General features: G+C 42.8%; 1 protein-coding gene across 1 annotated transcript in view; it reads right to left on the minus strand.

The window, feature by feature from the left end:
• Nucleotides 1-656: 656 nt before the first annotated feature.
• LOC308282460 (phosphorylase b kinase regulatory subunit alpha, skeletal muscle isoform-like) overlaps nucleotides 657-18,406 on the minus strand; it is a gene marked incomplete at both ends in the record, with an annotated part of 71,051 nt that continues 53,301 nt past the window's right edge. Inside the window, 10 exons of the mRNA XM_080722806.1 lie at nucleotides 657-830; nucleotides 8,579-8,779; nucleotides 9,052-9,105; nucleotides 9,658-9,819; nucleotides 10,936-10,980; nucleotides 11,544-11,641; nucleotides 13,083-13,184; nucleotides 14,535-14,664; nucleotides 16,261-16,339; nucleotides 17,328-17,407. Of these exons, the coding sequence (XP_080578932.1) occupies nucleotides 657-830; nucleotides 8,579-8,779; nucleotides 9,052-9,105; nucleotides 9,658-9,819; nucleotides 10,936-10,980; nucleotides 11,544-11,641; nucleotides 13,083-13,184; nucleotides 14,535-14,664; nucleotides 16,261-16,339; nucleotides 17,328-17,407 (1,125 nt within the window). The remainder of the gene's footprint in view (nucleotides 831-8,578; nucleotides 8,780-9,051; nucleotides 9,106-9,657; nucleotides 9,820-10,935; nucleotides 10,981-11,543; nucleotides 11,642-13,082; nucleotides 13,185-14,534; nucleotides 14,665-16,260; nucleotides 16,340-17,327; nucleotides 17,408-18,406) is intronic.

Below are 18,406 nucleotides of genomic sequence, written 5' to 3' on the forward strand. Positions count from 1 at the left end.
TTTCAATGAGTCTAACATGGTTAAAACCAGTGAGTTTTCAATGAGTCTAACATGGTTAAAACCAGAGAGTTTTCAATGAGTCTAACATGGTTAAAACCAGGGAGGTGAGTTTTCAATGGTTAAAATGGAGTTTGACGTTACAATGTGTCTGTATAGGAACTGATACAATTCTGACAATAAAAATGTAATTATTAACAAATATCTAAATACTGAAACAAGCAGGAAGGATTAGACTCTTTATTTAGCACATAACACACAGCCACTCAACCCAACTCAACATTAGAAATATTATTGAACTCAAGTCTCCATGTCATGAGTAATCCATTGAAAACAAAAAGTAATTTTGGGGTGAACTTCTCCTTTAATTAAACCTATAGTTAGACATTGGTCGACTAAATCAACTGTAGATTCAGTCGACTAAAAATAGATTAAAACGTAAATATTCCAGATGACTAAAATAGGATCTACACTAAAACTAAACAGAATTTCATTCAAAGGATTTTCTGTCAAAATGAACGCAGACTCTAATGGTGAACTACAACCTCTCAAACAAACTTGATGGTCAGCCTGTGTTAGGACACAGCTGATTGGCTCGGAGTCGCAGACGCCACGAGGGGAGGCGATTGATTGGCCGGTGTTTGACTCTCGCTGGCAGCTCATTGGATGTTGCAGGCCCCGCCCGGCAGGTAGTCCTGCACGTAGGTGGCCACGGCCTTGGACAGGTACGTCATGGTTCCAAAGCGGCCACTGGGGGCGCTGTCGTACAACAGGCGGCAGAGGCCCGTGGACGGGTCTTTCTCCAACAGAACTTCAGTCAGCCCTAGTTCCTTCTGAAGAGAGGAGAGGAGAGGAGAGGAGAGGAGAGGAGAGGAGAGGAGAGGTTCAGCAAATACAAATAAAATGTCTCTGGATGCAATTGGCTTGACCAGACCAGAAACAGGAGATCTTTCTGCAAAAAGGGTCCGCATCAGTGTGCTGACGGGCCGGTATTCCGACACTAAAACTAACCCTAACTATAAACCTAACCCTAAACCTAACCTCAGTAACCGTGACGAGTATCTAACCTGCCGACGCTAGTTGGAACAGCGGCCCGTCTGCATATTGAGCGGACCCCCTGCAACAATGACTAAGAAGACAAAACAAAGTAGCATTGCGACAGCGGCAAGAGGCATTGCAGCTTCCTTACTTCCTAAAGGAACTGCCTTTCATAGCTGAACAAAATTCCCTTTGATTCTCAAGGAGGAGTCAAACTGTAAGATCTCTGCAAACGATGACACTGCATTTTAAATCAGAATAACGGATGCCATGATTGTTGATGAGGTGTCAATGATGGAACCCAGAGCATTAGAAGCGACAGATCGAACATTCAGAAACGTTATGCAAGCTAGCAGTTATTCAGTACGGTCTGGAGCAGTCTGGACTCCCACACAACATCAGGTGGGAACTGGCAGCCATGACGAACAACAACAACACAAACTAGACTGCACTTGTGCCTTATGCACTCATGGCCATATATGGCCTACTTGTGCGCCAGCAGAGTTCACAAGTACTATCTTCTGTGCTGTTAGGTGCCATTTGTATCTATGTATGTATGTGGGTGGGTGGGTGGGTGGGTGTACGAGTTGGCACCTCAACAGAGTGCCAATGAGGTTGCTCTTTTTGGTGGTGACATCACCAAGAATGCTGCTCCCTCATTGGCTAAAGGCCCAGCCTTTGTAAATTTTGCAAGCTTGTTTTAAGCCAAGAGGCTGCTAGAGGCATGGAGCCATATGACTTCCATAGGGAATGAATTGGAACCCCCCCCCCCCCCCCATCCCCCAAGGACAAGGGTAGGGCAGGTGCTTCTAATATGAGAACGAGGCCACATTGATGCATCAATGAGGGCTTAGAAACAACACAAACACACGCAACACAACATCCAGGGCTCTTGGAGCACCACAGTATCCCAGTGGCCCCTGGGTGTAGCCTGACTGCAAGCGTCAGACTCATCACTACGTTTCACTTCGGGAGAGAGTCTGAGATTGCGGACGGAGATTCTACTTCAGCGTGGGCGGGCTAAAGCCTATTGACGTCACACACACACACACACACACACACACACACACACACACACACACACACGCGCGCGCTTAGAACGGTGACGTGGCGTGACATTGCAAAAATATGTTATTTCTCATAACATATTATATGACTGCATGTTTACGTTAGTGCAAAATGGTATTAAAACGTAATGAAACGGCACTATTGTATAGTTTATTAAAATAATTCGAGTCGAATCTGACTCCGCCATGACAGTTTTCACGGACCAATCAGAGTCCACTAAAGACTCACGTGGGCAGAAGAGCACCAATCAGAGTCCACTAGACACTCTCACGTGGGCAGAACAGCTCCGAAGGGAGGGGGCTGGGGGGGGGGACTGGGACCGGACAAGCCTACCACGTGCCTCAAGTCTACAGCCCTGATTGGCCCATTCAATGCGCCCGCTCCTCAGGCGCGCTTGAAATAAAATAAAATATCTCCGGGTTCAGTCCCCACTACACACCACCCACCAGCAGGGGGTGGTGATGTGCGGACTGAAGTATCAGGCTACCCTGGGTGGGCTTGGGGGCCCCCTAACATGGGCCCTCTGGTGTGACTATTGCCATGGCAAAGCCCTGAACATTGGCAGTGTCCAGTTTGGTGTGGACCGGAGCAACTGTTTGCGCCATATAAGTCTGCACGTTATGCTGGTTACAGTCCGCCCGCCATCTAGCGCCATCTAGGCAATTTTAATGTTTTCTTTTTCACCCCCCCCCCCCCCCCCCCCCCCCCCAGTGGTGAAAAAAAAAAAAACTTCTGGGATCTCAGATTAGGTCATGATAGAACATGTCTCTAACAGTACCTAGTCATGATAGAACATGTCTCTAACAGTACCTGGTCATGATAGAACATGTCTCTAACAGTACCTGGTCATGATAGAACATGTCTCTAACAGTACCTGGTCATGATAGAACATGTCTCTAACAGTACCTGGTCATGATAGAACATGTCTCTAACAGTACCTGGTCATGGTAGAACATGTCTCTAACAGTACCTGGTCATGATAGAACATGTCTCTAACACCTGGTCATGATAGAACATGTCTCTAACAGTACCTGGTCATGATAGAACATGTCTCTAACACCTGGTCATGATAGAACATGTCTCTAACAGTACCTGGTCATGATAGAACATGTCTCTAACAGTACTTGGTCATGATAGAACATGTCTCTAACAGTACCTGGTCATGATAGAACATGTCTCTAACAGTACCTGGTCATGATAGAACATGTCTCTAACAGTACCTGGTCATGATAGAACATGTCTCTAACAGTACCTGGTCATGATAGAACATGTCTCTAACAGTACCTGGTCATGATAGAACATGTCTCTAACACCTGGTCATGATAGAACATGTCTCTAACAGTACCTGGTCATGATAGAACATGTCTCTAACACCTGGTCATGATAGAACATGTCTCTAACAGTACCTGGTCATGATAGAACATGTCTCTAACACCTGGTCATGATAGAACATGTCTCTAACAGTACCTGGTCATGATAGAACATGTCTCTAACAGTACCTGGTCATGATAGAACATGTCTCTAACAGTACCTGGTCATGATAGAACATGTCTCTAACAGTACCTGGTCATGATAGAACATGTCTCTAACAGTACCTGGTCATGATAGAACATGTCTCTAACAGTATACCTGGTCATGATAGAACATGTCTCTAACAGTACCTGGTCATGATAGAACATGTCTCTAACAGTATACCTGGTCATGATAGAACATGTCTCTAACAGTACCTGGTCATGATAGAACATGTCTCTAACAGTACCTGGTCATGATAGAACATGTCTCTAACAGTACCTGGTCATGATAGAACATGTCTCTAACACCTGGTCATGATAGAACATGTCTCTAACAGTACCTGGTCATGATAGAACATATCTCTAACAGTACCTGGTCATGATAGAACATATCTCTAACAGTACCTGGTCATGATAGAACATGTCTCTAACACCTGGTCATGATAGAACATGTCTCTAACAGTACCTGGTCATGATAGAACATGTCTCTAACACCTGGTCATGATAGAACATGTCTCTAACAGTACCTGGTCATGATAGAACATGTCTCTAACACCTGGTCATGATAGAACATGTCTCTAACAGTACCTGGTCATGATAGAACATGTCTCTAACAGTACCTGGTCATGATAGAACATGTCTCTAACAGTATACCTGGTCATGATAGAACATGTCTCTAACAGTATACCTGGTCATGATAGAACATGTCTCTAACAGTACCTGGTCATGATAGAACATGTCTCTAACAGTACCTGGTCATGATAGAACATGTCTCTAACACCTGGTCATGATAGAACATGTCTCTAACAGTACCTGGTCATGATAGAACATGTCTCTAACAGTATACCTGGTCATGATAGAACATGTCTCTAACAGTACCTGGTCATGATAGAACATGTCTCTAACAGTACCTGGTCATGATAGAACATGTCTCTAACAGTACCTGGTCATGATAGAACATGTCTCTAACACCTGGTCATGATAGAACATGTCTCTAACAGTACCTGGTCATGATAGAACATGTCTCTAACAGTACCTGGTCATGATAGAACATGTCTCTAACAGTACATGGTCATGATAGAACATGTCTCTAACAGTATACCTGGTCATGGTAGAACATGTCTCTAACAGTACCTGGTCATGATAGAACATGTCTCTAACAGTACCTGGTCATGGTAGAACATGTCTCTAACAGTATACATGGTCATGATAGAACATGTCTCTAACAGTACCTGGTCATGGTAGAACATGTCTCTAACAGTATACATGGTCATGATAGAACATGTCTCTAACAGTACCTGGTCATGGTAGAACATGTCTCTAACAGTATACATGGTCATGATAGAACATGTCTCTAACAGTACCTGGTCATGATAGAACATGTCTCTAACAGTACCTGGTCATGATAGAACATGTCTCTAACACCTGGTCATGATAGAACATGTCTCTAACAGTACCTGGTCATGATAGAACATGTCTCTAACAGTACCTGGTCATGATAGAACATGTCTCTAACAGTACCTGGTCATGATAGAACATGTCTCTAACAGTATACCTGGTCATGATAGAACATGTCTCTAACAGTACCTGGTCATGATAGAACATGTCTCTAACAGTATACCTGGTCATGGTAGAACATGTCTCTAACAGTATACCTGGTCATGATAGAACATGTCTCTAACAGTACCTGGTCATGATAGAACATGTCTCTAACAGTATACATGGTCATGATAGAACATGTCTCTAACAGTACCTGGTCATGATAGAACATGTCTCTAACAGTATACCTGGTCATGATAGAACATGTCTCTAACAGTACCTGGTCATGATAGAACATGTCTCTAACAGTACCTGGTCATGATAGAACATGTCTCTAACACCTGGTCATGATAGAACATGTCTCTAACAGTACCTGGTCATGATAGAACATATCTCTAACAGTACCTGGTCATGATAGAACATATCTCTAACAGTACCTGGTCATGATAGAACATGTCTCTAACACCTGGTCATGATAGAACATGTCTCTAACAGTACCTGGTCATGATAGAACATGTCTCTAACACCTGGTCATGATAGAACATGTCTCTAACAGTACCTGGTCATGATAGAACATGTCTCTAACACCTGGTCATGATAGAACATGTCTCTAACAGTACCTGGTCATGATAGAACATGTCTCTAACAGTACCTGGTCATGATAGAACATGTCTCTAACAGTACCTGGTCATGATAGAACATGTCTCTAACAGTATACCTGGTCATGATAGAACATGTCTCTAACAGTATACCTGGTCATGATAGAACATGTCTCTAACAGTACCTGGTCATGATAGAACATGTCTCTAACAGTACCTGGTCATGATAGAACATGTCTCTAACACCTGGTCATGATAGAACATGTCTCTAACAGTACCTGGTCATGATAGAACATGTCTCTAACAGTATACCTGGTCATGATAGAACATGTCTCTAACAGTACCTGGTCATGATAGAACATGTCTCTAACAGTACCTGGTCATGATAGAACATGTCTCTAACAGTACCTGGTCATGATAGAACATGTCTCTAACACCTGGTCATGATAGAACATGTCTCTAACAGTACCTGGTCATGATAGAACATGTCTCTAACAGTACCTGGTCATGATAGAACATGTCTCTAACAGTACATGGTCATGATAGAACATGTCTCTAACAGTATACCTGGTCATGGTAGAACATGTCTCTAACAGTACCTGGTCATGATAGAACATGTCTCTAACAGTACCTGGTCATGGTAGAACATGTCTCTAACAGTATACATGGTCATGATAGAACATGTCTCTAACAGTACCTGGTCATGGTAGAACATGTCTCTAACAGTATACATGGTCATGATAGAACATGTCTCTAACAGTACCTGGTCATGGTAGAACATGTCTCTAACAGTATACATGGTCATGATAGAACATGTCTCTAACAGTACCTGGTCATGATAGAACATGTCTCTAACAGTACCTGGTCATGATAGAACATGTCTCTAACACCTGGTCATGATAGAACATGTCTCTAACAGTACCTGGTCATGATAGAACATGTCTCTAACAGTACCTGGTCATGATAGAACATGTCTCTAACAGTACCTGGTCATGATAGAACATGTCTCTAACAGTATACCTGGTCATGATAGAACATGTCTCTAACAGTACCTGGTCATGATAGAACATGTCTCTAACAGTATACCTGGTCATGGTAGAACATGTCTCTAACAGTATACCTGGTCATGATAGAACATGTCTCTAACAGTACCTGGTCATGATAGAACATGTCTCTAACAGTATACATGGTCATGATAGAACATGTCTCTAACAGTACCTGGTCATGATAGAACATGTCTCTAACAGTATACATGGTCATGATAGAACATGTCTCTAACAGTATACCTGGTCATGATAGAACATGTCTCTAACAGTATACATGGTCATGATAGAACATGTCTCTAACAGTACCTGGTCATGATAGAACATGTCTCTAACAGTACCTGGTCATGATAGAACATGTCTCTAACACCTGGTCATGATAGAACATGTCTCTAACAGTACCTGGTCATGATAGAACATGTCTCTAACAGTACCTGGTCATGATAGAACATGTCTCTAACAGTACCTGGTCATGATAGAACATGTCTCTAACAGTACCTGGTCATGATAGAACATGTCTCTAACAGTATACCTGGTCATGATAGAACATGTCTCTAACAGTACCTGGTCATGATAGAACATGTCTCTAACAGTATACCTGGTCATGGTAGAACATGTCTCTAACAGTATACCTGGTCATGATAGAACATGTCTCTAACAGTACCTGGTCATGATAGAACATGTCTCTAACAGTATACATGGTCATGATAGAACATGTCTCTAACAGTACCTGGTCATGATAGAACATGTCTCTAACAGTATACATGGTCATGATAGAACATGTCTCTAACAGTATACATGGTCATGATAGAACATGTCTCTAACAGTACCTGGTCATGATAGAACATGTCTCTAACAGTACCTGGTCATGATAGAACATGTCTCTAACACCTGGTCATGATAGAACATGTCTCTAACAGTACCTGGTCATGATAGAACATGTCTCTAACAGTACCTGGTCATGATAGAACATGTCTCTAACAGTACCTGGTCATGATAGAACATGTCTCTAACAGTATACCTGGTCATGATAGAACATGTCTCTAACAGTACCTGGTCATGATAGAACATGTCTCTAACAGTATACCTGGTCATGGTAGAACATGTCTCTAACAGTATACCTGGTCATGATAGAACATGTCTCTAACAGTACCTGGTCATGATAGAACATGTCTCTAACAGTATACCTGGTCATGATAGAACATGTCTCTAACAGTATACATGGTCATGATAGAACATGTCTCTAACACCTGGTCATGATAGAACATGTCTCTAACACCTGGTCATGATAGAACATGTCTCTAACACCTGGTCATGATAGAACATGTCTCTAACAGTACCTGGTCATGATAGAACATGTCTCTAACACCTGGTCATGATAGAACATGTCTCTAACAGTACCTGGTCATGATAGAACATGTCTCTAACAGTACCTGGTCATGATAGAACATGTCTCTAACAGTACCTGGTCATGATAGAACATGTCTCTAACAGTACCTGGTCATGATAGAACATGTCTCTAACAGTACCTGGTCATGATAGAACATGTCTCTAACAGTACCTGGTCATGATAGAACATGTCTCTAACAGTACCTGGTCATGATAGAACATGTCTCTAACAGTATACCTGGTCATGATAGAACATGTCTCTAACAGTACCTGGTCATGATAGAACATGTCTCTAACACCTGGTCATGATAGAACATGTCTCTAACAGTACCTGGTCATGGTAGAACATGTCTCTAACACCTGGTCATGATAGAACATGTCTCTAACAGTATACCTGGTCATGATAGAACATGTCGCTGGCGGCGTGGACCACCTGGTCCACGTGGATGACAGTAGACATCATCTCCAGGTCCACCTGCAGAAGGAAGGTGAGGACCAGGATGGCCTCCACCAGAAGCTGACGGTACTCTGGCTGAGGAACCCTGTTCAGCACAGAGTCCACCGCCACCGCAAACTTGATCTCATTGGCTGTCATCTGAGAAGGAGGAGGAGGAGCATGGAGAGAGAAGTTATTATTTTTTAATCTCAAATAGCGATTTTTAAAGATTTTAAGATTTTTTAAAGATTCAGTGGATAAAGCGATGAAAAAAAGATTGTGACACTAATACAAGCTATATTGACTTATTTAGCTGGGGACCCCCTGGAACCACCCCCAAGGACACATGGCAGACAGACAGACAGACAGACAGACAGACAGACAGACAGACAGACAGACAGACAGACAGACAGACAGACAGACAGACAGACCTCTCTGGTAGTGGTTGATGATAAGACACAGCCCTCTATGGACAGTCCATGGCACTGGAAGACAGACAGGAATATACAATTAAACACATAAACAATGCATGTACTGTCAGTGGATGATAAATAAAGTTTAGAGATTATGGCCTTTTTTCTCTACATTTTGGCGGCTGCGTTTTGGAGGGAGCTGCAGATCAGATGAGCTCCTACTGGTCTTAAGCTCCTCTACCTTCTGCAGGATGTTCCTCTGTCTAGACCTGGTAGAAGCCCTACCTTCTGCAGGATGCTCCAGACCTTCTGGTAGAAGAACCTACCTTCTGGTAGAAGAACCTACCTTCTGATAGAAGACCTACCTTCTGGTAGAAGCCCTACCTTCTGCAGGATGCACCAGACCTTCTGGTAGAAGCCCTACCTTCTGCAGGATGCTCCAGACCTTCTGGTAGAAGAACCTACCTTCTGGTAGAAGAACCTACCTTCTGATAGAAGACCTACCTTCTGGTAGAAGCCCTACCTTCTGCAGGATGCACCAGACCTTCTGGTAGAAGCCCTACCTTCTGCAGGATGCTCCAGACCTTCTGGTAGAAGAACCTACCTTCTGGTAGAAGGACCTACCTTCTGCAGGATGCTCCAGACCTTCTGGTAGAAGCCCACTGGTACTTTGTTCAGAGCTCCGTCCAGGCGTCTCCTGCGGAGCCACTGGCCCTGCCGCCCGTCCCTGACCTCCTGGACGGCCCCGGAGCCCTGGACACCCTCGATGGGCGGCAGTCTGTAGCGCTGTGTTTATAGAGGAATGTATAGAATTAACTACAGTCTGTAGCTCTGTGTGTATAAGAGAATAAATACAGTCTGTAGCTCTGTGTGCATAAGAGAATAAATACAGTCTGTAGCTCTGTGTGTATAAGAGAATAAATACAGTCTGTAGCTCTGTGTGTATAAGAGAATAAATACAGTCTGTAGCTCTGTCTGTATAAGAGAATAAATACAGTCTGTAGCTCTCTATAAGAGAATACATACAGTCTGTAGCTCTGTGTGTATAAGAGAATAAATGCAGTCTGTAGCTCTCTATAAGAGAATACATACAGTCTGTAGCTCTGTGTGTATAAGAGAATAAATACAGTCTGTAGCTCTGTGAGTATAAGAGAATAAATACAGTCTGTAGCTCTGTGTGTATAAGAGAATAAATACAGTCTGTAGCTCTGTGTGTATAAGAGAATAAATACAGTCTGTAGCTCTGTGTGTATAAGAGAATAAATACAGTATGTAGCTCTGTGTGTATAAGAGAATAAATACAGTATGTAGCTCTGTGTGTATAAGAGAATAAATACAGTCTGTAGCTCTGTGTGTATAAGAGAATAAATACAGTCTGTAGCTCTGTGTGTATAAGAGAATAAATACAGTCTGTAGCTCTGTGTGCATAAGAGAATAAATACAGTCTGTAGCTCTGTGTGTATAAGAGAATAAATACAGTCTGTAGCTCTGTGTGTATAAGAGAATAAATACAGTCTGTAGCTCTGTGTGTAGAGGAATATAGCACAGAGCGGACCCCATAAGCATATCACGTTTATGGCTATTTGTTGCAGTCAAAAGTGTTTCATTTTCATGAATCTGCTATTAGTTGTCATTGTACATACGACACAAGCCGTCACAGTCTCGTAAATCATGTTTTTGGTGTGAGCATTCGGTACAACTGCCAATTTTGACTTTATCAGTTCAATTTCAGATCGTTTTAATAAGGTGAGTTTGCTAGTTTAGTTTTCATTTACAATCTATAGTTTAATTAAATGTTATTCATTTTAGTGTTAGTTTTATTGTAACATGGTGTAGAGTGCAGAGATTCAGAAAGCTGTGGGCTTGTAGATCGGCTTAATGTTCCATTGAGGTTCTACTCACCCCTGACTCCACGTTGACCATGTCCAGAGAGTGAACCGACAGGCTCTGGAGGACGCGCGCACACACACACACACGCACACACGCACGCACGCACGCACGCACGCACACACACACACACACACACACACACACACATTAAAAGTGGCAGTAAACAAGTTAAATATAATGATGTTTGTCAGTCGTATCTGGCTGCTGTGGCTGCTGTCTATGGTTGTTTCATTGGTATAAATATGATATTAAACATGATAATTACCAGTTGTATGTGGCTGCTGTGTTTCATTAGTATAATATAAACATGATGTTTACCAGTCGTATGTGGCTGCTGTGTTTCATTAGTATAAATATGATATTAAATATATTGTTTCATTAGTATAAATATGATATTAAACATATTGTTTCATTAGTATAAATATGATATTAAACATATTGTTTCATTAGTATAATATAAACATGATGTTTACCAGTCGTATGTGGCTGCTGTGTTTCATTAGTATAATATAAACATGATGTTTACCAGTCGTATGCTGTGTTTCATTAGTATAATATAAACATGATGGTTACCAGTCGTATGCTGTGTTTCATTAGTATAATATAAACATGATGTTTACCAGTCGTATGTGGCTGCTGTGACGGCTGTCTATGGTTTTGTCTCGTGTCACTTTCTCCTCTTCTGGGACGGGCACGGAGGTTCCTGCCGGGGTTCGAACTGAAACATCATGTGACACATTAGTCATGTGACACATTAGTCATGTGACACGTCAGTAATGTGACACTTCATTGTGGTTGATACTAAGGCTGGGCGATATTAAGAAAACATTTGATATTTGATAATGTTGTTGAATACCTCAATATCAATATTACTCACAATATTAGTACAAACAATTGCATTATATCGTTTTTAATGTTTTTTCTGCTTTAGGTCCACTACCTGCCTAACCCACATAATGAATAGCATATCCATGCATGCACACTGCACAGTACACATAGAATAAAGACATTAAATACCATTTCCAACAAATAACCACATCTGGTTACAGATGGACAGCTTTTTTACATGTTGACACATACACCAATACCTCATTTCAAGCCGTCGGAGGTGCCGGAAAGTTGGGGGGACGAAGATGTACTATTCTGTCCATAACAGCACATAACTCGGTAACGGCGCTGAGTCGGCTCATGAGACCGTCGCAACGCTCGACACGGCGACTCGCTCGCTACCGCTTGCTCGGTGGTGTCTCACATGGCTCATGGTCGCCTGAGACGGCGCGCCTACGTCATCTCCACCGAAAACACCGAACCCAACTGAACCCTGGTTGGTTGGGGATTCAACCACTGCCTATCCTTTCTTACGCCGCCAATGAACTGCAGCGGCGAATGAGGTATCAAGCTTTTTATCTCCACATTCTTTTAACATTTTGTATATTAAGGTCCTTACTTGATCACACTACAGCGTCACACAAGAACATCAACAGTATCAGTAGACCTGCTACCTTTACTATTTTACAATTTTAATCTTGAAAAGTTTCACAGGTTTATAATGAGAGGTTCTCACCACAGCGGGCCCTAATGTGACTGCATTGCTTGCATAGCGACGCGCCTGAGTCATTACGTATTATAGTTGGTTTCAGAGAGCTACACGGTTCTATACTGTGTTGTGAAAATATTACCGCAATATAACATATATAATATAATTAACTTTTTAATTGTACTTTTTAATAGGAAAAAAGGGGCAATAATAACCAAATTCCAAGTACAACTTTGAACGGAGCAACGTTGACTTGTATTGGAGTAAAGTTTGACCATGACTGCTTACCCACTTTTCACCCTGTGACAATAATCTAATAATGTAACCCTGGTAGCGCTACACTCCCTCTGCCAACCTGGGGAGACAACAGACTGACCTCATGCTTCCTTCTATGCATGAGGAGTCCAAGTTGCTTCTTTTCACCTGACAGGGGGGAGATTCCCTGGTTGGACGTAACGTTATTCCAACCAGTTCCTTTCCCCTCCATCAGACGCCCCGGCTGGCCAGGGGGAGGCAGTTTTTTTTGTGAGGGTATCAACCCTAGGAGACACGGAGAGAACATGCAAACTCCACACAGAAAGGCCCTCACCCTAACCCTAACCCAGGCCCTGTGAGGTCTCACCACTCTTCTGGACTCCAAACTCCTTCCCACTCAGGATGTGATGCAGGAGATTCTTCAGCTCTGAAGGACTCATGTTCATCAGGGACTCTGTGGCTTCCTCGCCTGAGTGAGAGACAGACGCACGCACGTGCACACGCACACGCACACACACACACACACACACACACACACACACACACACACACACACACACACACACACACACACACACACTTAGGCTCAAATATCTAAATACTGAATCAAGCTGCTTAAGTTAAGCTAAGCTAAGCATTGGCCTTCATAGTGTAGTAGATTAGAGTGTGACGTTATAGAGTAGATCATGTGTTCATTGATTATATTAATATCTAGCTATTATGATACATCATTGATACAGGATAGCTTGTAGAAGTCTAGATGTCGCACTAGGACTAGTGGCTAGTGTTTTGGTAAAGTTTATCTTGTTACGGTACAGCTCGTCCCAGGGGCCTTCAAGCCACAAAGTTTAACTATAGTGTCTGATCATTGTTCTTGGCAGAACTACTTTACCACTGACCAGAGTTTAAACTGTACTTCTGTCCATGATATCATGTACATAAACTTGACCACCACCACCTAATACATTGTCTTGTCTCCTCATTTTCTCATTGATTATTGATTGATCTGAATTCTGAATAAACTCCCTGTCGCACTTAGAACAACGGACTCACTCGCTAGCTTTCGCCGTGGACTGAAGACTCACCTTTTCAGACTCCACCTAAACCCTTAGCACTACAGAAAAGTCAGTGACCATACATGAAGCTAGTTAGCATTAGTTTTTTGTCTTTAGGTTTTTAGAACTTTGATTATACTGTGTTTTTTTCTAGATAAATATCCATTTGCATTTGTTATATTGTTGATGTTCTGACATATTATCTTGTTTATTATTGTGATGTTATCTGCTTATTGTAAGTCGCTTTGGATTAAAAGCGTCTGCTAAATGCCTAAACTGTAAACTGTAAACTGTAATTCCAACACAATAGCCTTGCATAGCCAGACAGACTCTATCACATTGCGTGTATAGAGTCTGGTTCTTCTCAATGTATTTTTTTTTTACCATGGGGCAGTTACAAAAAAGATTCAAGCGGACTCTATTGGATTAGACCTACAACCAATTAGATTAGCCTACAACCAATCACTGTAGCGAAAAGATGATACACCCGTCCTACATTTGCATACTGGGCCCTGGTTGGTTCCTCATGACTTGTGAGCCGTGAAATATTTGAATAACTCAGCGAGGCCAGAGCTGATCTGCCAAGGGCAATTTTTCTTTGCAATGGCAGATTCATCTGGGAGGCTATGGTCTTCAAGACAATTTATGCTTGAAGCGACAAGTGTCAACGTTGTGTGTGTGTGTGTGTGTGTGTGTGCGTGCGTGCGTGCGTGCGTGCGTGCGTGCGTGCGTGCGTGCGTGCGTGCGTGCGTGTGTGTGTGTACCAGAGCAGTGCAGGGACATGGACAGCTCGGTGCACATGACCTGGATGATGAGTCCTGTTCTCAGTCTGAACATCTCACTGAACAACGACGGCTGACTGCGAATCACCATGGCTAGGAACACCATCACCTCCTACACACACACACACACACACACACACACACACACACACACACACACACACACACACACACACACACACACACACACACACACACACACACACACAGTGGCGTCAGTCCAGCAAAAGTTAAGGTATGGCAACATGACTGGTGTCTCTTCGTGCACGTACAAGACACCAGTCATGTTACCTTAGCAACAGGCATGATGAACTTATTTTAAGAAGTACATTTTATTTATTTTCCTCACGTAGCCAAGGTATGGCAGCTGCCATACCTTGGCATACCCAATTGACGCCTCAGACACACGCACGCATACACACACGCACACGCACGCAGGCACGCAGGCACGCACGCACGCACGCACGCACGCACGCAAAAACAAAACGATTCAGCAATGCATCGCAATTCCGCCGTGCATAATCGATAATCCATGTAGCAACGTGACATAATCATCGATTATAGCCTGAACATAATTATGATACAATTATAACACTGTAGATAATATTATGCATGATGTAATTCTAAATTAAATATGTTTTCAGTATAAATGGTAAATGGTGCATAGCGCTTTTATCCAAAGCGCTTTACAGAGATTGTGCATTACATTCACCCATTCACACACACATTCATACACCGGTGGCGGAGGAAACCATGCAAGGCACCAACCTGCTCACCAGGAGCAACTAGGGGTTCAGAGTCTTGCCCAAGGACTCTTCGACATTAACTCAGGGGGAGCCCGGATTCGAACTGGTAACCCTTCGGGAACCCTTCGTGCTCCAATAACGGTTTCTCTACCCCTGAGCTATGCCGCCCCAGTATATCTGACTGCTTGTATTGACTGGTGAAAACATGTGCCATGTTGTGCAGTAATGTAGAACAGTGTGATGCATCGTAGTCTAGAACCAAATGGAATCATTACCTGATGGATCCTGAGAGCAGAGCCAACGCACACCTCTAGTAATAACATCAAACATGATGATAATGATAATCACATGAGTTAATAATGTTACTACAGTTCTACTGTAGTGAATGTGGAGTTGGTATGTTCTGAGCCAGGAATGCAGTTTGAGGTGTTTTTGGTACCTGGGTGAATTAGAATGCAGTTTGAGGTGAGGTGAGGTGAGGTGAGGTGAGGGGAGGTGAGGTGAGGTGAGGTGAGGTGAGGTGAGGTGAGGGGAGGGGAGGGGAGGTGAGGGGAGGTTGAGGTGAGGTGAGGTGAGGTGAGGTGAGGTGAGGTGAGGTGAGGTGAGGTGAGGGGAGGGGAGGGGAGGGGAGGGGAGGGGAGGTGAGGTGAGGTGAGGTGAGGTGAGGTGAGTGAGGTGAGGTGAGGTGAGGTGAGGTGAGGTGAGGTGAGGTGAGGTGAGGGGAGGTTGAGGTTGAGGTGAGTGAGGTGAGGTGAGGTGAGGTGAGGTGAGGGGAGGGGAGGGGAGGGGAGGTGAGGTGAGGTGAGGTGAGGTGAGTGAGGTGAGGTGAGGTGAGGTGAGGTGAGGGGAGGTGAGGGGAGGGGAGGGGAGGTGAGGTGAGGTGAGGGGAGGTGAGTTGAGGTGAGGTGAGGTTGAGGTTGAGGTTGAGGTTGAGGTGAGGTGAGGTGAGGTGAGGTTGGTACCTGGGTGAGCACAGCGATGGTCAGGTTGTTGTCACTGGCAGATTCTATCAGTTTGGCCAGCTTGTCTGGAGGCATCGGTCTGGACAACAGTTACACATTAGTTACACATTAATAAACTACACAACAGTTACACATTAGTTACACATTAATAAACTAGACAACAGTTACACATTAGTTACACATTAATAAACTACACAACAGTTACACATTAATAAACTAGACAACAGTTACACATTAATAAACTAGACAACAGTTACACATTAGTTACACATTAATAAACTACACAACAGTTACACATTAGTTACACATTAATAAACTAGACAACAGTTACACATTAATAAACTAGACAACAGTTACACATTAATAAACTAGACAACAGTTACACATTAATAAACTAGACAACAGTTACACATTAATAAACTAGACAACAGTTACACATTAATAAACTAGACAACAGTTACACATTAATAAACTAGACAACAGTTACACATTAATAAACCAGCTTGTCCATTATTAACCATTAAAATATCAGATCTACAAGCTCACAGCGCGACACCGAGTGCAACGTTGCGAGCTCGCAGATCTGCTATGGATAAACGTATTTTTAAGTAACTCCAATCTTTGCTTCTGGGGGGTCCGTGGAACAACATATTTTGAGATGGGGGTCCGCTGCCAAATACATATCCTTTTGAGGGTCCTTTACAGGAAAAGGTTTGAGAACCACTGACTGTAGGCTTCAAAAACCTTAGAAGACATTTGTAGAATGTGGTCCTCGGGTCTGAATGGGTTAAATCACCTGCGCTCCAGTGTTGTTGTTGGGAGCACATTTTGATTTAGCTTTAGTCATGGTCTTTTGAATACATTTTAATTTTAGACATGTTTTAGTCTTCTGAAAGTCTAGCGTTGGACTAGTAGACTAAATAACATGAGATTTTACAGTCGACTAAATCTACAGTTGATTTTGTCGACTAAAATGCATGTTGGCAGACCTTGATGGTCATCAGGATGCCTGGTCTTACACTTGGTGGCTGGAAATAAACGAGACGACCAAGAGAAGATCAACTCACGCTGAGATGGTTTTCTCTCTGGGTTCAGGAGGAAGACCAACCGTCAGGTGTTTCTGATGAGACAGCAGGTCTGAACACGCCTGGAGAAAACAACACACTGTCAACAACACACTGTCTGAGGAATGAAAAAACAACACACTGTCAACAACACCTGGACACACAAAACACAGTCAAAACTATAGAATAATCTCCATGAAATCAAGGCTTCATGTGGTGAGAAGATACATCAGTTTGTGAATGATCCCTGGACAACAAATCCCAGAATGCAACCAGAAATGATGTCACCAAAGAAGATAAATCAGTTTGTGAATGATCCCAGGACTACAAATCCCAGAATGCAACCAGAAATGATGTCATCAAAGAAGATACAAAAATCCATCCCGTCCAATCCATACTGTTGACGCAGGGACAAACACCTCAGATCTTTTTCCCAGAGTGAGTTTTTGGTCAAAACATTTTCTTTTTTTCTGCGGACCCGAACACAAAAGAAAACGGAAGATTATATAATGTCATCTTTCCAGTCTTTCCAACCTCCTTCCAAGGTCAGTGAAAAGGTTTGAAATCGCTGGCAAGGGGAGACTAGAGGATGTTTTCAAACCATGTCAATCAACCAAAAGCCGATTCTAAATCAGTCAAACCTAACTTAAGGTATCTGAAAACATTCAAATTCTTATTCAAAAACTGAAAAGAAGTAATTATATTGCTGTATGTATTAGGGCATTAACGAAAAAGTCGACAAGTCGACTTCATTACACAAGTCGACTCCCACCAGAGAAAGTCAAAAATACTTTCTATTTTTTCACTCAGAGGCTCAGTTGAAAAATTCTTCTCCTATTGGCAACCGTTTATTAACTATTTCGAGAACCTGGAGGCACTCCCAACAGATCAGCCTATACCATAGACACGCTCATTGGTTTGCTCAGTTTGGTCAAATATAAGGAATATACATTGTGTAGGGACAGGATCTGTAAATGGTCCGCCAACACAATACCTGTCTAAAACTTGATGAGGATGAGGATATGTGTGTATCGAATAGTTCAACCCACTGATGACTTTACTGTGAATGTTTCTTTTTGTTT

The sequence above is a fragment of the Nannobrachium achirus genome (assembly GCF_963921795.1).
Source record: "Nannobrachium achirus genome assembly, chromosome: 3".
Taxonomy (NCBI): domain Eukaryota; kingdom Metazoa; phylum Chordata; class Actinopteri; order Myctophiformes; family Myctophidae; genus Nannobrachium; species Nannobrachium achirus.